At 38.6% G+C, this 27,517-nt stretch overlaps 1 protein-coding gene across 3 annotated transcripts in view; it reads left to right on the top strand.

Moving 5' to 3' along the window:
* Window positions 1-27,517, top strand: part of LOC137298545 (kalirin-like) — a 282,884-nt gene that overhangs the window by 68,098 nt on the left and 187,269 nt on the right. For 2 of the 3 annotated variants that reach the window (XM_067830847.1, XM_067830845.1), the window contains exons 15-17: window positions 8,242-8,433; window positions 9,414-9,595; window positions 19,655-19,710. In XM_067830847.1, coding sequence (XP_067686948.1) covers window positions 8,242-8,433; window positions 9,414-9,595; window positions 19,655-19,710 — 430 coding nt within the window. The remainder of the gene's footprint in view (window positions 1-8,241; window positions 8,434-9,413; window positions 9,596-19,654; window positions 19,711-27,517) is intronic. The other variant, XM_067830846.1, reaches the window with a different exon arrangement.

The following is a 27,517-nucleotide window of genomic DNA, read 5'->3' as shown; positions in this document are numbered from 1 at the left end:
AAAAACGTATTTTAATATTCACTCCCAATGAAGAGTAACAAACACTTACCTCTGTAACAACATCTCATAATCCATTTTCTCGCAGACTTGTGTTCATTTACCTGTATAAGCCTTTGACATTAATTAGCAATTGTTATCAAAACACTTTAGTTCTTCTGTTCAACACAAAAGGTAACCTCCCTTGTAAGTAAAGCTAATCTTTGATCAGTGATGCTATATTGATTGAAATGATAGGTACAGTACAGATTTAAGAAGTAAAACGCACATGTGAGTCTCTGCATGAATGAGAGGTGCTTTCTGCTGACAAACATGCGGCTGTCGCTTGAATAAAGGGTGCTTAATTTTCCCTCCCATACGCAGGTCTCGCAATGAGAAGCTAAATAATTTGCTGCTCATACGCGTCTCTTGGCCTTAATGAGTTAAAGGGATGACAAGTGGTGACATCCTAAAACCAGTAACCCTGTTCAATGATGTTATCTACCTTGTTGACACAGTTTTGCCAAGTTTCAGTCGTGATTTTGTTCAGGGATTCCTTAACCAAAACCTCTTTGCCTTATAATCTAAAAGTTGTGTTTGATCTGGCAACATGACCTTTGAAGGCCATAAGATCTAAAATTTGTTGAGCTATGATATCATATCACCTTTACGATGGTTCGATGTCAGGGCTTTACTGTCGAGGTCCTGCATGCTGTGGTATGGGACATTTTTCATTGGTAGAGCTAGTACCAACTTGTTCTTTACCCAGTCGAGGAAAACCACACCATTCATCTCAGAAGGGTAGTTTCTTTCATCTGTGGACTTTGCCCTGAATACCAAGTCGCAGCTTGGGAGCAAGCTTTTGCTGGAGCAACCAGCATGGAGAATGATTAGTCTCTCTCCTTTCCCTACAGGCAGCTTTCTATGTGACCCCTTATCACCTCCTTCGGGTACGCACTGGCTGGTGGCTGTGTACGAGGCATTGACCCAGGTCTCAGCCAAGTACACTGGCTCGAAGCCTTCCTTGCACATCTTTATTAACCTGAGAAAATTATTTCTCAAGCGAACGATATCAGGGCGTTCACAGAGTACTGACCTATTCTCCCCTGAAATTTTCTTATAACGATACCCAAAAAAGTGTAAGAGTCGCCAGAGTGTGTATTTTAGTACTCTGAGGTTGTGTTCTTGAGTCAAGTGCTTTTTTGAAATTTTCAGCAACATGTATTTGTTTTCAGAGTAGAGCTTTTTGGTAGACAAGGTTCTTTTCAAAGTTCTTCAGATGTTTTAATTTGTGTGATTTTGACACAACCCCTACCTGCTTCACATCACCCTCACAATGTTTGTGTTCCAGAAAATTTGTCCGTACCGTTGCTGATACTCCTAAGGCTTCTGATGCCCGCTTACAGAATTTATTAATGGGATAAAAGGGTTTGTTCCTTTTGGCTTCAACATGGAAAAAATCGTACACTTTAATCATCAACTGTTTTACGTCAGCATTCAACTTCATTTTGCATCAGGTCTTTGTATCCTGTGCACGATGAGATAGTGGCTGTTCCGTTTCTGCAGTTTCATCCCGTGTGGCAGATAACAACTTTTGCATTTTGCATTTTTCTTAAACAACTTCTTTTATGGAGTCCAGAAAATTTTCAAATATCACGAAGCTGTTGGGTATTAGTAAATGAGAAATGTGTACCATATATATGTGGCAGTTTTGTACAGTGATAAAAGGACAAGGTATGATAGAGGCCCTTACTGGCCCACAGCATGTCATGATTATCAAAATTTTACAACACGATAATTTTAGCATAAAAGGAGCTAAATTAATTGTCGAAGTTACCTCCATTTGCATTTTTATGTTTCTAGTGTTGTTAGTTTTCCTCTTTGAAGACCTCAAAGTTAACATATTTTACAATATCTTCTAGAAACCTACATTTTCTGATTTTCAGAGTGATAGAAAAGTGTGAGCAAAAGCGTGACCCTTCCCAATTTTTTCACCACATATGAAGCGAGTAAATTAGAATGTACACCTAAAAAATTGTGGTGGGTCACGCTTTTGCTCACATCAAAATCTTTTAAAAAGTACATTTTTTCGGTTTATGAAATTGCCCCATACAACATCTCAGAAAGTAAACATTGACATAAACTAACATCTTTAAAAACAATCCATCACATTTACACATCTGTGCCATGATACATTATATTTTGAATGGTTTTGTGCTCTAAAATACACATATCAAACATCGTTATTAAAATTTTCAATATCATAAGGGAATCACAAAGCAGATTTATGAGAGGTAGACATTGGTGTTTGGTTGTTGGTCTCTGCTAGAAAAGTAAGAAGATGTCTGAAGATTTTCAAAATATGATCAAGCAGTACTGTAAAAGTGAAAATCTTTGTTATTGTGTAAGAATTTGATCATAGTTTTTCTATCATCTGTGTATCAAACACCTTTGAGTCACCTGTCACTGTCAAAATAACACTGTCATTCAACAGGATTGCCATGTATAAACATATGCATTTTCCAAGAACTTATGTACCTTGATGTTTCCAATGACATATTAGATTTCAATTAACCCAAATGACTGCACTTAACTGTATGAAAAGGATGTTTTAGCTAGAATAAGAACATTGTATCAAGGTCTAGCAGGTGATGAACACAAGCAGACGTCAAGTCATACATAGTTGTAAAGTGTAATATATGAGCTTAAATTCACACTGGGAGGTAAAGGAATATGTAGCCTAATGGTTGCAATAGTGGACTGTTGGTTTCTTTTGTTATCAGACATGCAGGTTCAAATCCATGTAACTTTTCTTTCTTTTTTTCAAAGTTTGTTTATCAAGCCTACAATGTTTAACTAAACTGTTTCACATCAAATCCAAATATATTGTAATTGTTTTCTTAAGTTTGGTAATCTATGTTACAACACTGGTGAAACAAGCTTTAATTAACATCATGTAAATCTTTTCTTAAGACACTGACCATTCACCTTTTCAAGTTGGTCTAGTTGCGTTTGTACCCAATATTTTAAATTCATATTTTATACATTTTGATCTACTTTAGGTTTATATCCTTTTGAATACTGCAGTTCTTGAGAGTGAATCAGATAATGAGATTGATGACTGTGTGAATGAAGAGTAATAATGGATTTTTTATATCTTTAAAGTGGAGAAGTTGTGAATAATTACTCTGTGAAGTCTTTTGAATACTGACTTTAACATGTGCATGGTGTTAATATGAAACTGCACTGACAATGAAATTTTTCCCGAAATGGGCCCCTTTGAGGTCAAAACCTGTGATTTTTAGTGCAACATGGTTGGCTATTGTATTAACATATGATGATTGAGATGTTAACTGTATATTTGCTAAAACTGGTTGTAAATGCTGACCTGTACCACGTACTAGTTAGAATGAAGCTGTGCCCAAAATGAAGCTTCACCCAAAACAGGCCCCTGTGATTCTTATTGCAACATGATTGGTTATCATGCTTACATGTTGTACAATGGACCCATGGATTACATTTGCAAAGATTGCTGTGAATAATGACTGAGTTTTGGGGACACAGTTGGCAAGTAATTGAATTAACAATGTTTTGCAACCCTAATTGGCCCCCTTGAAGTTAAAACATTATGACTGACATTGACATGTTTTTCAGCATGACTACCTGTCGTAAAACTGCTGTAATATGTATGTAAATAAAATAACAGTTGTAAATAAGCCATTATGGCACACTGATATTTCAGACTTCTTGTTATTTTTCATGGGAATTGATAAAACCCATTTTGGGCCCCTCTGCAGAAAAATTACACCTCAGAACATATAAAATATAGCATTTTTATGCAAAGCTAACTTGTCCCTAAACAAATAACATGTTTTCAGCCAATTCTGTTAGTGGGCCAAAACCACCCCTATCATACCTTGTCCTTTGCAATTCATCAGTCCATTTTTTACTCAAACGGACTGTATATTCCAGCCTTATGAAAGGCCTGTAATTGATCGATTTGGGATCACAACAGCCAGTTATCAACGTCAGCAGTGTTAGATGTGGGTGAAAGTTTGAGTGGGTCCAAATTGATGAAAATAATGTTTCTAGATCCCCTTCAATGTTAAATAGATGGGCAGATGTAAAATAGAGGGGTCCTTCACTGAATTTGATGAATTAAAACACTCCAAAACCCTCTCTTGAGCCAGCACTGTGCCAGTATTGATCTACACTATTTGGGTATGGTGACATGTTTGGTCAACCAAGTCATCAAGTCTGACCTCCTGACCTCATTATAGTTACCTGTTAGGACGAGCAGAGTGGACTCATAAGCCATTTTTTCCCCTTTCATTATATAAATGCAAATTTAAATTTCTTAACTTTGGTAGATAATTTACTGTTTAAGGGATGGGAAGAGTAATTCTTCCAATGGTGGTGCGCCATTTCTGTTCAATCAACTGCCTATCGCTTTTAACTGCATCCATGGTTGATTGCACTTAAGATACATCTGTTGCACTGCACTTTTAACTGAAACATTACTTCATAGTCCCTGAGCACTTAATTGTCCTCCACCGCAACACAGAATTGGCGACTATGTATCTTATTTTCTCTTGAACAGTTGTACGCAATGTGTTCAAATTTGGTGACAATCTACATTGGGGGTTAGACAGACACCAGTTGATTTGGGTGACCTTGACCTTATTTTCAAGGTCACCATGACTTTGACCAGTCTTCTAACTCTAGTAGATGTGATATCTCATGCACTGCTGTACCAAATGTCTTTAAATTTGGTGACAACCTACATACAGTGTGTCAGCTTCCTTCTGTAGTAATCGCCACGTCCACATAGTAAAGTCATGCAGTGTGTCAGCTCCCTTCTGTAGTAATCGCCACGTCCACATAGTAAAGTCATGCAGTGTGTCAGCTCCCTTCTGTAGTAATCGCCACGTCCACATAGTAAAGTCATGCAGTGTGTCAGCTCCCTTCTGTAGTAATCGCCACATCCACATTGTAAAGTCATGCAGTGTGTCATCTCCCTTCTGTAGTAATCGCCACATCCTCATTGTAAAGTCATGCAGTGTGTCATCTCCCTTCTGTAGTAATCGCCGCATCCACATTGTAAAGTGATGCGTTGTGTCAGCTCCCTTCTGTAGTGTAATCACCACTTCCACATTGTAATGTGCTTAAGATGTCTCTCTGCATCAGTCTACATCACCAGCCTCGACTCACCAAACTTCTTCAACAAACTCCACAAAAAAGTATTTTGCTTTCCTGATATTTGATCTCTTTTTTTAAAAAAAGTGAGACATTGAATTAAATATTGTTGTGAACTTAGTAATGTGAGTCTAGTGCTTGACCTGAGGGATCCTGATATTGGACATAATTACAGGAGACAAGTGTTGGTAGCCTGATAAGACTGAGAGGGAAACAAGAAGCTGAGCTGGGAAAGCAGCTCTCTTGACAGTTTCACTGCTGCAAGTGCCACTTTTATACTAACAAGCTTTATTGTGCAGATATCTTTACAGAATTGGTAGTAAGAGAGAGCTATGCATTTAAAGAAGCTGGTTGACATTGTTGAGGCATTTGTAGAACAGTATCTGGTGCCTGTGTAGGGTGGTGCTTTGATGTTGAGTGGAGATTATGGATAACCGATCAATTTTTATGAGGCATTTGTAGAACTGTGTGAAGGAACTGTGTAGTGTGTTGTTTTCTACGTTGAGTGGAGATAATGGTTCACTCAGCAGTTCCATGAGACATTTGTAGAACAGTGTCTGGAGCCTGTGTAGTGTGTTGTTTTCTATATTGAGTGGAGATAATGGTCCGCTGATAAGTTCCATGAGACATTTGTGGAACAGTGTCTGGAGCCTGTGTAGTGTGTGGTTTTCTATGTTGAGTGGAGATAATGGTTCACTCATCAGTTCCATGAGACATTTGTGGAACAGTGTCTGGAGTCTGTGTAGTGTATGGTTTTCTATGTTGAGTCTAGATAATGGTTCACTCATCAGTTCCATGAGACATTTGTGGAACAGTGTCTGGAGCCTGTGTAGTGTGTTGTTTTCTATGTTGAGTGGAAATAATGGTCCGCTGATCAGTTCCATGAGACATTTGTAGAACAGTGTCTGGGGCCTGTGTAGTGTGTTCTTTTCTGTGTTGAGTGGAGATAATGGTCCGCTGATCAGTTCCATGAGACATTTGTAGAACAGTGTCTGGAGCCTGTGTAGTGTGTTGTTTTCTATGTTGAGTGGAGATAATGGTCCGCTGATCAGTTCCATGAGACATTTGTGGAACAGTGTCTGGGGCCTGTGTAGTGTGTTGATTTCTATGTTGAGTGGAGATAATGGTCCGCTGATCAGTTCCATGAGACATTTATGGAACAGTGTCTGGAGCCTGTGTAGTGTGTTGTTTTCTATGTTGAGTGGAGATAATGGTCCGCTGATCAGTTCCATGAGACATTTGTAGAACAGTATCTGGGACCTGTGTAGTGTGTTGTTTTCTGTGTTGAGTGGAGATAATGGTCCGCTGATCAGTTCCATGAGACATTTGTGGAACAGTGTCTGGGGCCTGTGTAGTGTGTTGTTTTCTATGTTGAGTGGAGATAATGGTCCGCTGATCAGTTCCATGAGACATTTATGGAACAGTGTCTGGAGCCTGTGTAGTGTGTTGTTTTCTATGTTGAGTGGAGATAATGGTCCGCTGATCAGTTCCATGAGACATTTGTAGAACAGTGTCTGGGGCCTGTGTAGTGTGTTGTTTTCTATGTTGAGTGGAGATAATGGTCCGCTGATCAGTTCCATGAGACATTTGTGGAACAGTATCTGGGGTCTGTGTAGTGTGTTGTTTTCTATGTTGAGTGGAGATAATGGTCCGCTGATAAGTTCCATGAGACATTTGTGGAACAGTGTCTGGAGTCTGTGTAGTGTGTGGTTTTCTATGTTGAGTGGAGATAATGGTCCGCTGATCAGTTCCATGAGACATTTGTAGAACAGTGTCTGGGGCCTGTGTAGTGTGTTGTTTTCTATGTTGAGTGGAGATAATGGTCCGCTGATCAGTTCCATGAGACATTTGTGGAACAGTGTCTGGGGCCTGTGTAGTGTGTTGATTTCTATGTTGAGTGGAGATAATGGTCCGCTGATCAGTTCCATGAGACATTTATGGAACAGTGTCTGGAGCCTGTGTAGTGTGTTGTTTTCTATGTTGAGTGGAGATAATGGTCCGCTGATCAGTTCCATGAGACATTTGTAGAACAGTATCTGGGGCCTGTGTAGTGTGTTGTTTTCTGTGTTGAGTGGAGATAATGGTCCGCTGATCAGTTCCATGAGACATTTGTGGAACAGTGTCTGGGGCCTGTGTAGTGTGTTGTTTTCTATGTTGAGTGGAGATAATGGTCCGCTGATCAGTTCCATGAGACATTTATGGAACAGTGTCTGGAGCCTGTGTAGTGTGTTGTTTTCTATGTTGAGTGGAGATAATGGTCCGCTGATCAGTTCCATGAGACATTTGTGGAACAGTGTCTGGGGCCTGTGTAGTGTGTTGTTTTCTATGTTGAGTGGAGATAATGGTCCGCTCATCAGTTCCATGAGACATTTGAAGAACAGTGTCTGGAGCCTGTGTAGTGTGTTGTTTTGTATGTTGAGTGGAGATAATGGTCCGCTGATCAGTTCCATGAGACATTTGTGGAACAGTGTCTGGGGCCTGTGTAGTGTGTTGTTTTCTATGTTGAGTCTAGATAATGGTTCACTCATCAGTTCCATGAGACATTTGTGGAACAGTGTCTGGAGCCTGTGTAGTGTGTTGTTTTCTATGTTGAGTGGAGATAATGGTCCGCTCATCAGTTCCATGAGACATTTGAAGAACAGTGTCTGGAGCCTGTGTAGTGTGTTGTTTTGTATGTTGAGTGGAGATAATGGTCCGCTGATCAGTTCCATGAGACATTTGTGGAACAGTGTCTGGGGCCTGTGTAGTGTGTTTCTTCTATGTTGAGTGGAGATAATGGTCCGCTGATCAGTTCCATGAGACATTTGTGGAACAGTGTCTGGAGCCTGTGTAGTGTGTTGTGTCCGCTGATCAGTTCCATTCTAGTGAATGTGAAGTAGGACCATCTGTCGGACTGACAGATCTGATATCCCTTGAGCAGTACATTTATGTTTGTATCATTTTTATGTTTCAAAAACTAAAGTCAGGTGTAATTTCAAGATGATATGTAATGTGTACGATTCTGAGACACACTTTCAGCACCTGTTTTAATTAAGTGACACTGACACATTTGAAACGCTTCACTTATAGAATACTGTGACCAATGCAGAGAAGTTGTTGGCTGCGGCCGATGAGCTAGCCCAGACAGGGGAGTGCGATCCAAAGGAGATCTATAGCGAGGCACAGGAGTTGGAGGAACGCATGCATAACTTTGTGTCAGCCCTGGAGCGGCGCCGGGCCATCCTGGACATGACAGTGTCCTTCTACACACACGTACATGAGGTGAGACACGATGCTCATAGCTTCTCTGTAGTCATCCTTTGTGTATTGTTGGTTCAGTGTGAACAGATTGAGGTTGTGAAGTGTAAATCTTTTGGCATCCAGGTAGTGTAGTCTTGTCAAAGGATTTGAAGCATTGACCTTCTGTTCCTAAATTGGAAATGATACCCATCACTGCTGCTACATGATCCTGACAGTAGAGTATAGGTTATGGAAAAAGAAAAATCATTCATTCTCTAAGCTGTCAGGGTGATCGTTAACTAAGTGTCAGTGGTAAAGATTGTTGTGTACATTTTTGGCTTTATTTCTATTTCTGTGTAGACCAATATTCGCTAATGCTGTTACAGTTGCAGTGTAGACCAATCTGAAGTTTAAGATACCAATCCCAGACAACATCATACTCAGTTGTCATTATAGATCCAGTGTAGACCCATCTTAAGGTGAAATACCTTATCTTAATTATAGTATTAGAATCTACATCAAAATATCTCACAACACAATAAATGTCATATGCTTCCAAGTTATTCCAGGCTAGAATTGTCAGTATTGTTGAAAGCTAATGCTATAAGAGCCAAATTCACCCCGAAAGAGTTCAGGAACCTTTTAAGCAGAAAAGGCGTAGCATGCCTATACTGTTTACTTCCAATTTCAATGTAATAAATATTCTTTTGTTGATGTTGCATGTTTGTAAACAGGAAAACTCTTAATTTATTTCTTCAATTTTATCATCATTCTTCAGAAGAATTAATCATGAGAAGATATGTTCCTCAAATATTTTTTATTCCTATTTTTATCGTCATTTGAAATGAATCATACATACATTGATCTTTTTCCTGCAGAGTGCAAGTGTATTCCTTTCTGTGTGCTTTACGCTAAAAAATGTCCACACCAATTTGTAAATCCCCTTTTGTTTAATGTTGTGTTTGTTTTTAAGATATTTTGTTTTCCACTTCCTGATACGTGTTGTAAACACACTATACAAGTTTTCGCTGCAGTTGACATCCTGGCTGGAGGAGCTGCAGCAGGAGCTCCAGAGCTCAGAGATTGCTGACTCTGTGGAAGGGGCAGAGCAGCTTCTGGCCCAGTTCAACCAGCAAAGAGAGACAACTATTGAGGCTGCTTACAACACTGTTGGAGAGGGAGAAACTCTTGTCGAACACTTCAGGTAATTAAAAATTCTCATATCAAGTCCTGTTAAGTTCTTTTTGTTGAATGGTCAACCAATGTTTTGATATTGTGTGAATGTAAGAACATAGTGAAGGTAATAGCAAAAGGGTTAAAGCTCGTTGCACAGTAAGTGCCATACACTTCCAAATGGATGTAGATCAAATCCAGGTGTGTTACCTGTAATGGTTTCTATGGTTACTGTGTGATCCATCTCTGCTTATGAACACATATTATCTTACCTCAGACACAAATGTCGCTGTCTGACTGGCTGAGCGCTCTTCAATTATTTTCAGTGTACCACGTGTACAAGTTAGGTGCATTGCAATACACCCTGATGCGAATACCAACTGATTCAGTACTTCGTGGTAGTTACTTTTTTTTATCTCAAATAGTATTAAATGACACATGATGCACGGAAATTTCCGATGTTTTGCAAATGGAATCAATGGATGGGAGATAACTGTAAATCTGTTTTTCTTGTGTTGTCTGCAAAATCTTGCAAAGGCTACGAAAACATTTGAGTCTCTTTCCAATACAGTCAGGCCGCGTTAATCCGAACACTTCTGTTTTTCATCAAAAATGTTCGGATAGTGAAACGTACGGACCACTGAAACGAACTTTCATGAACACAACTACAGTAGGGTTACTTCCCTTTGACATGGTAATACAAAAACATACGAACGTATACAAGTTGGCTGAATGTACGATGTGGTGTTTGGGGGCAAGAAATCAACTTTCACATTGGTCAGTTTGACACTGGCATACTTGTGACTGGCAGCATTGTTACGAAGTAAGATCACGTGTCAACCACGTGATTGCATCTGTCTGTCAAATGATCATAGCCAATCACAAAAAATATCCGATGTCCGAAATTGTGCTCTTGCCGATAGACTGTCCGAATTCTTCACCAAAATGTTTACACATAAGATCAAAATTGGCTTAAGGGTTTTCTCTTTTATTTTTTTTTTTTTTTGTGCTGCAGTAATTTCACATCTTTTACGCCTAGGGGCGGGACTTACCATTATGACATGAGGTGATCTCATGTGTTTATACAGGAAGTAAGCATGACAGGTATTACTCCAACTAACCAAAAGTGAGACCTACTAATTGATCAAAATCACAAACTAACGACATCTTCTACTCGCAAGTGTCACTTAACAATTACCACTGAATGGGGCTCATGGTGTGAAGGGATTATCCCAACCTTTTTGATGTACCGCCGGATTAATGAAGCAAAACTATGTGTAATTAGCTAATCTGTTACCGCTGATTAGCGTTCGGATACGGAGAGTGAAGCACCGGATTACTGAATCAACAGGTAATGAGTTTACATAGTAAACAAGATTGGTTACAGCTAGCTATTGTTCGGATATTGCGGGAATCGGATTGTCGGGGTCCGGACTAATGCGGCCTGACTGTAAATAAATTCTGACAAAATGTTCCAATGTAGTCCCTGTGAATATTAAGAAAGGGAATTACATCTTGGCCACTTTACTAAGACAGTACCTTCAGGAAGAAACAGCAAGATGTAAGATTCAAATCGTTTGATTCACACAGGCTGGCTGAAGTGTATGATCTGATACCTATACTTCAAACAGTTCAAAATTAACATTGAAGTGTTCAAGTTTAGGTACCCCCGATGTTTGTTTATGTTCCCTCAGCCCTCTGAGTACAACAAACAAACATCGAGGGTACCTCGACCCATGGTCCTCCAGGGACTAGTGAACAACTTATAATATGTCTGTTCATTGAAGCTTGGAATAGAACTCGTAGATCTCACAATATACCCAAAATAGATTTGTTCTCTGATGGTACCATTCTGCGATGATAAATCTTGAGTTGACAGACTCTTACATCCAGTCACTGTGGTACCTTCTGTATTTATATTTTGATGAATGTTGATGAATTGGGTGCATGTGTTGCTTATGTGTGTGCATGTGTGTGCTTGCATGTGCATGTGTGCATGTCTGTACTTGCACGTGCACGTGTACGTGTGTGTGTGTGCTTGTGCGTGCACATGTGTGTGTGCGTGCACGTGTGTGTGCGTGTGAGTGAGTGCGTGTGTGTGTGCGTGCGTGCGTGCGTGCGTGCGCGTGCGCGTGCATGTGTGTGAGTGTGTGTTGCCTTTGATTTATGAGCTATGATGATTTTGTGGGTGAGTGAGTGATGAGGGTGTGTGTGCGTGCATATGTGTGTGCTTGCATGCATGTGGGTGACAGTGTGTGCATGCATGTGACGATGAGAGTGAGAATGAAAGGTTACAAACAGAGAAGCTAGTTTTCATTTATTTGTGGTGGGTGCAGGACAAATACAGCTTGGTTCTGTGTGGAGTAATACCAGAATGGGATATTATGAAAGTTTACAAGAAATGATTGATTTCCATGCCCCACTTGCATATTGATTACTGGTGTTATAACTTATAGACAAAATAGACTGACTGACTATAGCTATGCCCCCCAAAAATAAAAAATAGACTTTTCTTAGGATTTTTTTCAGTAAACTGCAAATATGAGTGATTCTATTTTGATATGACCAACACTTGACCATTGCTGAGTTAATTAAAAGTAAACATTCCAGAATCAGGTTAAAGTTTGTCTATTGATATACCAGTGGACACATGCTACAAGCTCCAGAATAACTGCCATTTCTCCATCAGATTGAAGGACAGAGCAGTGGCAGGGTAATTGTTGCTCAGTCAATTCTAGAAAATAACTACATCAATAAGGAAAGTCAGAACCGTATATGCAGATTACTCTTGTTATGGGCTGCCATTGTCCTATCTGCATGCAGCACTCAGGCTGTGATTCATCTATAGATTACCTCATCATAGAAGGATTGAATCTTTATATGGTTTATTTTGTTCGGTTTGGGTTCTTTATTTTCTTCAAATGAACGTCAGATCATGTACAGTATTTTGGTCCCCAATGGATCAGAGAACAACATATTTATCTTACCGAACACCTCAATGTTAATTTTGAACTGTTTGAAGCATGGGTATCGAATCGTACACTTCAGCCAGCCTGTGTTAATCAAATGATTTGAATCTTGCATCTTGCTGTTTTTTCTTCTTAGGTTTTGTCTTAGTAAAGTTGCTAAGATGTAATTAACCTTCTTAATATTCACAGGGACTACATTGGAACGTTTTGTCAAAATTTATTTATTGGAAAGAGAGTCAAATGTTTTCGTAGCCATTGCAAGATTTTGCGGACAACACAAGAAAAAACAGTTATCTCCCATCCATTGATTCCATTTGCAAAACATCAGTAATGTGTCATTTAATGTTCTGAATGAGTTGCTTTTGGCAGCATGGTGTGATGCAATGCACCTCACTTGTACAAGGGGTATATTGAAAATAACAGAAGAGCACTCAGCCAATCAGACAGCAACATTTGTGTCTGACACAAGATAAAGGATTATGCCTTCCTGTTGACACATAATTACACTGGATTATGGCTTCCTGTGTTGGTCTTGAATATAGGAAATTAAGGATTGAATTGCAATTTATGATTTACAAGTACTGTAAACAGAAATAAAACATGCTGTAAAGATCCTGTGCACAGGACTATACCTGTTTGTGAAGATCTGTTCACAGAATTACACCAATCTGTGAAAATCTGTACATTAGATTATTCCACTCTGTACACAGGAGTATGCCAGGCTGTGAAGGTCTGTACATGCAATTATGCTTGTCTGTGAAGATCTGTCCAATGGATTATACCTGTCAGTGAAGATCTACAAGCGATTCTTCCTGTCTGTGATGATCTGTACACCAGGTTATACTTGTCTATAAAAATCTGTCCACCGGATTATGTCAGTCTGTGAAGATCTGTATACATCATGAATCAAGTCTGTGAAGATCAGTATGCAAGATTATACCTGCCTGTGTAGATCTGTACACAAAATTATACCTGCCTGTAAAGATCTGTAAACAAGATTATATCTTTGTGTGAAGATCTGTACTCAGGATTAAACCTGTCTTAAGATCAGCACCCCAGATTATAGTAGCTTGTGAAGATCTGTATACAGGATTATACAGATCTGTATGCAAAATTTTACCTGTCTGTGTAGATCTGTTCACAGGATTAAACCTGTCTGAAGATCAGCACCCCAGATTATAGTAGTTTTTTATGAAGATCTATACACACCATTAAACCTGTCTGTAAACATCTGTACACTGAATTGCACCAGTTATGTACTCAGGACTATACCAGCTTGTGAAGATGTTTGCTCTACTGGCATTGATGGAGGCTGGTTCACATCCTACCTCACTGACAGGTTTCAATCTGTTGTTATTCAAGGCGCTTCCTCAAGCAAGACTCTTTTGAAATGTGGTGTTCCTCAAGGATCTGTTCTAGGTCCAGTTATATTTACCATCTACACCTCTGATCTGGGCAAACTTATCTCATCCATGAACATTGATCACTATTTCTACGCTGATGACATTCAGTTACTTTATTCCTTCCTGCGACAGAAAGCCAAGACTGCTGGCTCTCATATGGGTATCTGCACCAACAGCATTCAGTGTTGGATAAACACAAACATGTTGACATTAAACACTGACAAGACAGAAACCTTGTTGACTGATACACATGATAAGCGAAACAACCTCTCTTAGTGTTGGACAATTCCAGGTTCTTCTCATTGACAGTGTTAGAAATCTCGGAGTTATCCTGGACAAAGACCTGTCAATGGATCAGCACATCGCTGTGACCTGCAGAGCTTGTCACTATCGTCTCAGGAATATCAGCAGCATCCGGCACCTGTTGTCTACTGCTACTGCTCACATGCTTGTCAGGAGTTTCCTGCTGTCCATTTTGGACTAATGTAATAGTCTTTTATGCAACATCACCAAAGAACAGATGTCCAGACTTGAGGGCATTCAAAATTCTGCCGCAAGGATAGTTGCATGATCAAAGAAATCTGTGCACATCACACCCATACTAATGAAACTGCACTGACTACCTGTTGAAGCATGTGCGCAGTATAAAGTACTTGCACTGGCCTATTAGTGTTATCAGCAGTCAGCACCTTCCTACCTGTCAGAACTCACACCAGTCTACCACCCATCTGGAGCCCTCAGATCTGCCCAACAACATATCTTCTCTGTTCCAACCCCACGTCTAAATGTTATGTTCAGAGATCTTTTCTTGCAATGCCACCACTCTCTAGAACAAACTCCGAGATCGTCATAAAGGAATCCCAACTCTCCAAATACTTAAAGACAGCCTCAAAACATTTCTCTTCACCCAGTTCTGTAGACTTTAATCATTCTAGTTGCGATCTCTTAATATGGTGATGTCTGTATCTCTCATGTAGCACTATGAGCATATACTTTTTGTGTCTGGATTTGGTGCATTATAAATGTACTTATTATTTTATGCAGATTAATATTGATATGCAGCAGAGAGGGTTTGTGTGACCCTGGCACAGGCAGGCCAGTAAGGCTCATCATCAGCTAAGGGCCCTTGCCCCCTCTACACGCAGCCCAGACAGCAAATCGGACGTCTCCCAGGATACATTGCCTAGTCGAACCCACCAAGAACTTTCCAGAGAATATGGAGGCTCCCCAACACTGCAGCCTTCTGCATTACCCAGATTGTCAGAAGGGCTGTGCTCCTAGTGGAGAACCTGGGAGAACAAGAGATCAGGAGGTACCAAACCAAGGGCACAGAGAACACTGGGGAGCCTGACGACAGTGTACTTGGAGTGCAAGCAAGACATTTCAAAGGCGAGGTCCACATATTTAACATGCTTTTCCTGAATCTTGCCAATCACATTGCTGTCAAAAGGGACAGAAAATTCAATAATATAAGTAATTTCATTGGTTTTATCAAAAAGGACAAGATCAGGTTTGTTGGCTGGAATTCGTCTCAGGCTGTATATTGGCCTATTCCAGAGAAGTTTTAAGCATCATTTTCCAGGACGGCCTAGACTTGTTCAGAGTCATACCATGGATGGACCTTGGGGTCAAAGCCACAGGCATGGTGGAGACGATAGTGAAAGCAGTGAGCCATGCCATCATGTCTTTTAAGATATGCTTTATGTGCCTAGGAAGGGCATCCACTGACAAGGTGTTGGACAGTCTCTGTAAATTCTCGTACAAAATAGTGAAAGGTGATGATTGTTTGTTAAACAACTTTTTTATTCAGGTTTCCCAAATTATGAGACACATCATCAGAGTTGGTCTGTCGATTTCATGTGGCTGTGCAAAATTTGGGTTTGTTGCAATTATTAGATTTTGTGTTAGTGAACAATTCATGGGTTTCAAATGGAATCAAATGGACTGTATCTATTGCAATGATGAAGTTGTCTAGCCATGTAAAATGTTCCTCTGCATCAGGAAAGGAAGGAGCAAGTGTTGACCTTCATGACTGTGCAGTTTGATAATATGCTGGGGAAGGGAGAATCACTAAAGCACACACTAGTATGCGGTATCCAGATTTTCATATGATGTGTTAGTGCAGGGCTCTTGGGTAATGCACTTGCCCATCACACAGAAAGTTCACTTCCCTACTTGGTGCCTGTAGCTGTAACTCAACACACACACTCACTCTGCTGCTGCTGGATCAGTTCACTTTCAACAAGAAGACAAAGTCGTCACTATCCCCCACAATGGCATAATACTCTTCATGAATATATACTCAAAGCCATCAAAAACGCAACTGCAAAAACAAAGCTTCTTTAATCCATCAAATTTCATAAAAAATTCGTAACATTTGATAGGAACGATACAGCAATCATTTATTGGTAATTTCATGAATAAATTCATTTCAAATGGGCGAAATTTGAAGGTCTGAGATTGTTGAAACACACAACGGGTCAGTATCGTGTATGTCCACCTTGAGCTCTGACACATTCCTGAAGCCGCCTTGGCATCAACTGGCACAGATGTCACACTACACGCTGTGGGATAGCTTGCCAATGATTCTGGAGTGCCTGGGTCAACTCTGCTAGAGTTCATGGTGGCACAGCTTGGATTCGAACCCGTCGTCCAAGTTCATCCCAAAGGTGCGCTATTGGGTTCATGTCAGGCGACACTGGTGTAACAAAGATGTGATGGATGTCTCTATTTTCCATTTTATTTTGATAAAGAGGTCTCCATAGTAATGGTGTTATTGTATGTTGAAATAGGTAGCTGCAGGTCTCGGTATAAATGTTGCTGTATGTTCAAAGAGAAAACTGTAGATCTGGTTATAATTGTGGCTGTATTTTGAAAAGGTAGCTGTAGGTCTCAGTATAACTGTCGCTGAATGTTTTATCTCAGTAGAAATGTTGCTGAATTTTGAAAAAGGTAGTTGTAGATCTCAGAATAAATGTTGCTAAATGTTGAAAGAGGTAGTTGTAGATCTCAGTAGAAATATTGCTGTATTTTGAAAAAGGTAGTTTTAGATCTCAGAATAAATGTTGCTGAATGTTGAAAGAGGTAGTTGTAGATCTCAGTAGAAATATTGCTGTATTTTGAAAAAGGTAGTTGTAGATCTCAGAATAAATGTTGCTGAATGTTGAAAGAGGTAGTTGTAGATCTCAGAATAAATGTTGCTGAATGTTGAAAGAGGTAGTTGTAAATCTCAGAATAAATGTTGCTGATTGTTGAAAGAGGTAGTTGTAGATCTCAGAATAAATGTTGCTGAATGTTGAAAGAGGTAGTTGTAGATCTCAGAATAAATGTTGCTGAATGTTGAAAGAGGTAGTTGTAGATCTCGGAATAAATGTTGCTGATTGTTGAGAGGTAGTTGTAGATCTCAAATGTTGTGATATATATGTAAGCTTCACTACAGTGAGTAGCCACTCCTACACTTGTTTGATTTACATGTCTAAAACCCTGTTATAACACAAGATGGGGGAATACACACACACTCCAAAATACATACATTAGAGGTAGTTCCTCCTGAGTATCAAGCTCTACTGGTGATAGAATGGACGGTAGATGAGGGAGATTACTGATTGCCATTGTTCAATATTGAGCTGTGTTATACTGAGGAGGGATGGTATGCCATGTAACACACTATAACAGGTAACTCCGTTGAAGCATGTCTGAGATTTACACCTGAATATCATTCTCGGTGGATAGTGTTCAAACAAGTGTCGTCTGTCCTCCATGGGTGCAGAGCTATGTGATAATCTGTGGACAGACAATTGCCTCCATGAGTTGAACTGAATTGTTTTAATCAGGATAGTAAGGTTGCGTGTCACTAGTTTGGTGTTGACTTGGTAACCTGGCTGTTCAAGCTATGGGAGTACTGCCATCACAAGGAGCTATGTGTGGCTGCTCTGCAGCTTGATTAACTACTCGATCATTATCCTGGATATGAAATAATTCGGATGGATTAATTTTCTCCAGTGAATTGAGATGTGGTTTCCATTCAGTTTGAGTGATGAGCCCAGGATCGATGCACAAACAACAACACCATCAGAACTGAATGGAAATGTATCTGTCTGGGTGGATATAGGGTTGAGCCTGGAGACTGTCCCAGGATGCATACTGGGTTGAAATCAGCACTTCCTATGTTAGGGGAGATTGACATCTTCACTTGCAGCTTAGCTGCGTTCAGGATTCAATTTCATTCAACTGCATAAGGAGTACCTTAACAACGGTGTCGTCATTAATAAACCATTCTGTTCCATACATGGCAGTCTTCTCCCATGATTTGAGACATTATCATGTACTCATTTTATGAAGCTTGTTTCAAATACAGGCAAAAATGTTGACATCTACTCATCTGATTGTGTGTCACCTCTGTAAAAGTGAAATGTAGGAGAGGACATTGTTTCAGCATAGAGGTTGTGTTTCTATGATTCTGGTTGTCCAGCAGCATGAGGGCAGCATGAGGGCTGGACAATGGCTCGGTCACCTGTGTATTCGGCAGAGGCATGTGTAGAAATCAGTTGGCAGTAGATATGGAAAGAAATCCATTGGCAACAACATACAAACCATGGTTATGTTGCTATTAAGTACAACTTAAGTGCAAAATGACCCCTGTTTTTCAGAAGTAAGTAGACATTCTTCATTGGTTGAATGTAGGACAAGTTAAGGGTCATCTGTGTCACTGGAGTCCTCCCCGAAATGTGTGGCTCAGCTTGGAGGACTTGTTAAAGGAGACACACTTTTCAGTGATGTCAAGAGGATCACTCCAATCACTTCAGCTTGATCCATCTTGATAACATTCCAGTGAATGTTATAATTGTGTTGATTCTGTCTGAGGATAAACCATTGATGTGAGCAAGTTATGACCAAACAAAACTATTTGTGACAGTGGTCCAAATGCACGTGTGTATGTAAGGTATCTAGGAAATCTATGAAACAGAAGAGTATCAGTGAAATACATGTGGAGAAATGTTCGACTTTCCTTGTTAGAAATTTCTAGTTTTCATGGCTTTGTGAATGTATAACAATACATGCAGTGTCACCAAGCCCCAGATTCTCTGTACAGATATGCTCAGATAGTGTTGTGGGGTTGTAGCTGTGGTTCGATTGTGTGGTGAATCAGTAGAGTACTATGAAGATATCTGCCCCAAGTGGTGCCAGTGAGAGATGAACAATGTGTCTGGCAATATTGCAAGTGTGTTGATTTCCCTGAGTACAAAAATATTAATTAACAAGGCAGCAGTTTCTCTGTGGCTTTTATTCATTAAGTAGGCAGTCAGTGAGTTGTGAGTAATGCCTACCTTCATAAGGAAGTATGACAGTGAGAAGTCCTAAATATCAAATATTCCTAATGGAATTTGCGCATATTTGTGAAATGTTGAAAATGTTATTTATCATTGATTTTATGGATGAGTTCATGGACGGGCACCTGAGTTGATGGTTGGTACCTGGATTCCCACTGACATGTGACAGGAAGATGATCTGGTACTTGTATGTGCTGTACAAGAAGTTACTCATATACCTGCGTCGTCTGCGAGTACTCGGACACATGATCATGACACTTCTACTAAAGTTTCTATGGATACTGGCATTGCTCATCATTCAACTCTTCATCATATTTGTTATTTTCTTTGTACAAACTTGTAACAAGTTTTGCTGGGGACTAAATCATGGTCTGCTACTTTTCTACAGAGCTATCCAACTGGAGGATGAGCGGAACCAAAACACGGATCTGACACACATTGAAGGTAAGTCTCGGTGTCGTGCTGTTTTAATACACAACACACTAAGGTAAGGATTTCTTCTGAAGTCTATTACCAGACATTTCATCCACCTGACACTTTGAAGATAATCAGACCATACACGGCATATGATATGTTACCTCCTCCACAGGAAATATATGTGTTTATTTCCACTGTTATTACACGTGTGGAGTACCCGTACATCTCCACCGCACCTTTTCTTAGTGAAATATGTGTTTATCTCCACTGCTAAATGGCATCAGTCTGTAAATAATCAAGTCTGGACCAAACATTCCAGTGATCAACAACATTAGCGTTAATCTGTGCAACTGGGATACAATGACGTGTCAGTTAGATCAGCTTTCTTAACCATGCACATAAGGAGAAAAGCTTTATGGATGTCAGCTTCTTTATTGTGAGGAACACAACATTTCAGAGTATATCCTTACTCCTTCATCAGATAAATTCACCTGAGTAAGGATATAATCCAAAACACTGGGGTTTTTTCATGACAAAGAAGCTAACACTTTCTCCTTCTGTGGATGGCCTTACCTTTCACATAATCAAAGACCTTCACATAACAAACACATAAGAGTCTGCTCTTCACATAAACTCCAACGTGTATCACCCTTCACAACGCTGGCACCTAGATTTCTGACTGTTCATATGAAACAAAACATCTGTATTTTCCACCTTTACATGAGCAAAAAACCTATGTATCCCAACCCTTCATACTGATTCTCTGAGCCCTACCACATCAAGCAAACCAAACTGACTCAAATGGTCGAGAACCTGGTTGTTATTTTGCCCTTTGGGGATCTCCATAATGTACCTAGTTCTGCTATCTGTAGAGGTGCATTTGATGTATTATGTTATGCAACAAAACACTGCTGTAGAGATCGGTTAGGTTAGAGTGACCCACACATGTCACCTGAAAAGTTATAACGTCACGGATGGTGGTTTCATGGAATGTGCTGCATTCTGTGGTGAGTGGAGATATATTGTTAGTTGTAGACAGGTCGGTAAATGATTGTGTGATTGATACAACCAAGATGTTCCTAACCACTGTATCACTTTGCTCAGTTTATTTTCCAATTGAGATTTCGTTCCCTATTAGTACTCCTATACAAGAATGTAAGCAGCCCATAACCCGTAACCTGGTTGATTGTAATGTAGAACTACACTGCTCAACATGGGCCAGCTGTAGAAGAAATCACATAAGCATAGGCCAAGGTCAGCATATATGTTAACATTAAATCTTTAGTGTTACTCCAGTCATATTGATTCTCGTACAACGTGTTCCAGTGACTTTTGTCATAATGGTGGTTTTACAACGTGTTCCAGTGACTTCAGTCATAATGGTGCTTTTACAACGTGTTCCAGTGACTTTTGTCATAATGGTGGTTTTACGTGTTCAAGTGACTTCAGTCATAATGGTGCTTTTACAACGTGTTCCAGTGACTTCAGTCATAATGGTGCTTTTACAACAATGTGTTCCTGATATGATTAGTGCACAACGATATGTTAGTGTTCAGTCATAGTGTTTTTGTACAGCTGTTATTGTAACATTACCATCTGTATTCTTGTAATCTTGCGTCACTATTTTCACATGGAAGATGAACTGTTAACAGACCGATCCAGTGTCTGTCAAAAGTGCTGCATGTGTCAATTTCGGCCAATCATCAGGAAGGGCGCTCTTTGTGGATAAGTCTGAAACGTCGACCCCTAGGGTTGTGGCTTAAAATCCTTTGATGTGATATGTTGTTTTAACGTTGTTGTTAAAAAGGATTAAAGTTTGGGAGTCACCCAAAGTTGAAATTGGATACGAAAAGTGATCACCCATTTTAGTATGAGATCTGTTCACCTACTTGTATATTATTATTTAGTGAGTTGACTCAGTGTTGTTTGTTCAATCAACACATATATAAGGCTGTATGACATATATTTCAAACATCATTTCCATCATGGCAACTACTGGTGACCTCCCTCCCATGCAATTTACTGATGCAGCATTGCATTTATTAAAGTTAAATTAAAGTTAAATAGACTTTCCATGATTTGTCTTGTGCAGTTCCAGTATTATTTGTTATGTTATCATATTTGTAGAGTTTAAATATTTTCATTTCATTTGCAATTTAGTCCTGTACTGTTCCTAATGACAAATGATAATTTCGCTAGAATGTGTACAGCAGATACTGTTTAAATGTTATAAATCCATTTACAATTAAGTGCTTTAGTGTTAATAAGTGCCTATATACTAAATCCACTTCTTTGTCGTTTCTGTTTTCTGTATAACCCGTGTGACTGTAACAACAATGTAATCCCACTGCAACCAGTCAGTGGTGCGTAGACTGTCGTTGGCTTCCTTGCCATTTTGTTTTGACACGCTGATAGAAGGTCAACGTTTCGGTAATGACCCAACCAATGCCTCTGATGCGATATGCTTCGAATCATGCCATTCACACTCGCTATATCTATTATATATTGTTGCGAACAATATTGCAAAACGAACACTGTCAAGACAAAAGAATGTAGCCATACAAAACTGTACAATGTAAACAATTCTGACTGCCATCTGGCTGTGAGTCAATCAAAAGAGAAAAACTTGTTACTTTTAAGAACAATGTGGTGGATATTGCTGCCTTCACTCTAAGATATTCTTAAATTTGTCACACATTTTTGGATGTTTTCAAGTTTCAAAAGCACAATCTGAAGGCCTACTACTGCAGACTACTCTTCAGTATTTTTAATAGTGCAAAATGTTCAAGGAATAATATTTCTTTTTATTCAGATAAACACTGTTTGTACATACCTATCATGCAATATCCCAAATATCAAAATTATTTCAAATGTTTGTCTGTGAAACCATGCCTTAAATATTTCGAAATTTCTATAAAGAAATGCGACCTTGAATTGAATTATAATAACTGCGAGAATGAATAGCTTCTTTCTGGAATTTTGGACAGAATGAAATAAAATGGTATTTCTTCACCAAGAGAGCATTATTTGTTAAGCATAATTATTTGACATGTATAGGCGGTACACTGGTGTATTTTAGGTTTAATACTGTAATTAAAACTGCCGTTATGAATAATTCTCTGGAAATGATAGCAAGGTATGTTTGAAGAATCTTGTGTCCTTTATTAAATGTAGAAAGATAATGAAATTAATAATCATCTCATCAATTATAAATAATTATACTTACTTGACTGACATATTAGAGTCATGATTTTGAAGCAGAACTACGCAATCAAACCATTCATATAACTGGAATAAATATTGAAACATATTTAACCCAGATTTGGAGTAATACTTCTTACAAATCACAGTTTTTGAAGTGGTGACCAATGTTTGAAGACTTAGTAATAGCAGTGTATATCAAGATGTTGATTTGGATTGTTCAAGGTTTGTTCACTGTTATTTGGAAAATGACTTTCATATTGAATTGCACACTGGTTTGCTGCCGCATGAAAGCTTTAAGACATTTTCACTTGTGTTTCCCTAAACTTTTATTATGACTTTTACTACTTTTTGAAACAACATTAGTATATTCTTGATGCCATTGTTAGGTATCTCAGAAAAGGAAGTATATCCGAATTAGTGTTGTGTCCTAAAGGGATGTGGTCTCAAATCCGATAAACAAGGATTACCTCTATTTAAGACGCAGTAATGTCCATATGAATTTTATCGACTAAATGTTTTGAACTTGGGACATTTTCTTTGCATCTGATGTACATTAGTAATTAGCAGTTCAATATATCCTAGTTAAATAAACCTAGCTAATTGGTTGCACAATGGTGGATCTCTGTTCAAAGATTTTGCATCACAGGTATTTCTGGAAGTTGGGTCAGTGCACAGGTGTTGACTGTGTATCTTGGATCTTTTTTGTCTTATGGTGGTGTGACATACCTGTACATAAATGCTGGCAGTTCGTGAAGTCCCTTTGTGTGAAAGTTTGTAAATTAGGATGCCGCAAAAATGTACACATAGAAAAATAAATTAGTAAGGATAATTAAATGAATTGACTTCCACATATTAAGTTTTGTGTCATTTTAGCATGGCATACTGATTTTAAGGAGGGAAATTTCACTGATAGTTGCTGCAGAATATAATAATATAGGTGCTGAATATTTACCTCCGGATATGTCCATGGAAACATACTGTTTACAAGCGCAATCACCTCTTCCAGAACCAAAAACTGAGATCAAATTTGTTTACATTTATATATATACAGACAAATAAAGTGTATGAAGTAGTTGATGAGAAATATCTTTTCTGCTTTGTTCATTGAAAGGTAGTAACCCATGTTTTCATATTATTGATTTAACTGAATTTGAACAATATATAAAGAAATAAAGGTGCTCATCTTAGACGATCTAATACAGACACCAAAATGATCTGTAACTTGAACATGTGGTTGTGTTCATGGTTCTTGTAAATTACGATGGGAATTTTAGAGGCAAAAACACCAAACAGTCACTCTTCAGGTACGCTGCTAGTGTCTTAGATGTGAAATGTCAGATAGATTATTTGGAGTTTGAGAAAATACGCCTCCCACTCCCAGCAGCTGGATGAGATGATTTTTTATAGGGTTTGTCACTCAATTTCTGCCGACAGTTACAATCTGTCAGCTAAGATATATTCAAAATAAAATATGTATGACTTTCCTCTTTAAATATCATTCACAAATGACAAATACTAAAATATCACAAGCAGAATCCATCAAACCGTTCTCATGTTTGCTGTGATGCCATTGTGATTAGTCTGTGGTTACCCCTCTTTAAGGTAAAAAACCAAGTGGGACTGGCTTATTGACCGAGACTGGATTATTGTATTGAACAGAGACTTAGGCCGAAGTATGTTTGAATCTGTGTGATCACGAAGTAGGTGCACAATATGACTGGCAAGCTCATGAATAAAACAGCACAAAAACAACATTTAAGACATGTGAAAAACATTGATGGCCTGATCTCTGAATCCCTCAGTCCAAATACTGTGGCTTTATTTGTGGACAGTACGCTGAGTTTATTCAGATATTAGTTTTGACACTTTGTCACGTTTTAATTATCTTACAGTCAATATTCAGAGAGCTTGGTATACATTTAGAATAGATTGTGCAGTGTTTGTTTTTGGAGGTGTACAATGAGTAGAATGTTTCAGTTATTTGCAGCTCTGCCTGCTTGTCCTTGTTGTCAGTCTTCCTGCACTTGGTTGCATCTTATGCTTTTGATGTTCATACCGTTAAAATGTAGTTGAGCTTGCAGTTTTCATATGCCTTGATTTAGAAACATATACAAGTTAAGTGATAACTAGAACTTGTTGAGTAGAGAAGAAAATGTCATGAAAGTTCATATCATAAATATCCTCACAGTCTTATCATTTAGGAAATGGAATACTCTCAACAAGTTCACCTCACAGTGTTTGTCCAATGTTTTGATTGTGATCAGCGTTTCATTGAGTGTTATATGTTTAATAGGGTTCAAGTTGGATTGCAATTCATCAGCATGTTTTTGTCAAACAGACTGTATGGTCTGATGCCGTATATGATTGTAGATCTGTAGTGCTTGACAAAGCTAACATAGTTCCACCAGGTTTCATATTCAAGGAGTCCTGGAAGGACCTCTTTCATGTTTGGAGATTGGGCCAAAAGTCTGGATTTACAGGAAGCACATACATACTTATTGAGACTCCATGATTACACAGATGATGTCTTATCTCCAGGTTAAGTGCAGTTGCAGTCTATTACAGGAAACAACCTTTCGGCTAGCAACTTCTTGTGTTTTTTTCACTTCATGAGAATCTGCATCATAAAGTTCAATGTTTCAATTCTTACTCATCAATGTTTAAAATGCTGATCAACCAACCCAACAGGAACCAGTACAGGGTATCATGTCCATAGGATTCTTGTTTTACAAAGATATTGAGGCTCGCAATAGGGATGAAAAGCTCTTAATATACCCTACTGATGTAACAGGTGATGGATGTCATGTCCAGGGATGCCCGTTTCTCATCCAGATCTAACCTATAGATGGAGGCAGGCTCCAGTTACATACATTACAGTATGGGAAAAATGCCACTTCAAGTCTTGATTCAATGTCCAAGGACAAATCTATTAAGTTAGGCTTATTCACTATGACATCCTGACAGGTATTATACTCATATTCCAGTTCATCATTTTTTCAGATGCATCCAACACAGGAGTCAGGCAATCATATGAATGGGCGATCTTTTTGAATTTATCTTCCCTTCTCTAATCCACTAGGTTTGCTGATCTGGACGGTCCAACCTTAAACTGACAGCGCATGTCGTATGCGCGATGTGAGCTGTACGTGTTGCCATTACACTTAGAGACAGTTAACCAGTATAGCCTTCACCTTCACGGTGCATGGACAGAATATCTTTTCCCTTTTACTATGATATATCAAGTGTTATGTCCTAAAATATTTATTCCATGACTCTATGACAAAACTTGGATAGGCATGAGTGCTTACTTTGCAGGTATGAATCGCGAAATGGCATTTCGAAGCGAGGCAGTGGAATCAACTGATCGTTTTCAGGTCATGTTTTGTCGTTTTGTTGACGTTTTGCAATCGGTTATTTAAGCCTGGCACTAGATGTCTCAGTATCACACATTTAAAACTGCAGTGTATTTTCAGTGTATATGTAATCAAATCATTTTAGTATTATGGCTGATATGGCTGCATTCATGGAATTTACAATGGCGGGAGCTGATGCGGTGCGTGAAGTGTGAAATAATGAAAGTCTTTTCATGTGAATTTCATCGGGTCGTTCATGATGGCATTAGGATTTTGGACAACACAGATATTTAGCAGAGACAGAGGAAAGTGAGAGACAATGGTCAAGTAATTATAAAATAACAGTAGCAGACGAATTATGTCAATCATCGCCTACATGTAGGTAACTTTCAGATTCGATAAACATGGGCATAACTAAAATCTACGTTTCTATGTTTTTGATGCATGAAATATAAATTCACTGTACAGTCAAATAATCCATAAAGATAATGCAAATTTCTACAATGACTGCATTTTATGTATCATCAATTCAGGGTATAAATCAACATGTTTTGTTTTAGTAAAGGAAATAATATTAAAATATTAATTTATTAAATATACTGTTTCAGACACCTAAGAAGCAAAACTACCTTTAGGTTAAGTACATATACAAGGGCACTTTCCAAATTCTATTTTCGTTACACAACTAAACAATACATATATTCATATTGATAATAAATTTCAGTCTGTAATATAATAAATGGTACTGGTAAGTGTTGTCAGTATCAAATGGTTTACATTTTCCTGCAGTGTCTACATACATCTTGTCTTCACTATGATCAGATTGTTATAATAGTCATGAAAAAGGTCACATTTTATTTTTAGAGCTCGCTCTTATGTTTTGTTGCTATTTAAATTGATTTTTCAAATTCTAACACAAATAAATCAATAAAGTCAATATTTTTTCCCACTTTACATTGTATCTGCACTGTACAATGTTGTAATTTCATCTGATTCTTTGTATGCTGGTGCGTGTGTACTTTTATATTACATTACACATGCTTGACTTTATTCAGTCATTGTATATTGTACTGTTAAATTTGTAGTAATGTATATAAATGCATAAACATATCTTCATATAATAATTGTGGGGTTAAATTCGATTTTATATCATCTAAAACATATATTTGATAATAAACACATTTTCTGTGTTAATCCCTAACAAACAGACATAACCTTAAAATTTTCTTTAAGAACTGTTGAATGAAAATCAGAAAGTTAGATAGTTAAAGTTAGAC

The sequence above is a fragment of the Haliotis asinina genome, chromosome 10, assembly GCF_037392515.1.
Source record: "Haliotis asinina isolate JCU_RB_2024 chromosome 10, JCU_Hal_asi_v2, whole genome shotgun sequence".
In the NCBI taxonomy this organism is placed as follows: domain Eukaryota; kingdom Metazoa; phylum Mollusca; class Gastropoda; order Lepetellida; family Haliotidae; genus Haliotis; species Haliotis asinina.
The sequence above is the reverse complement of the archived record's forward strand: the minus strand, read 5'-3'. Positions and strand labels throughout refer to the sequence as shown.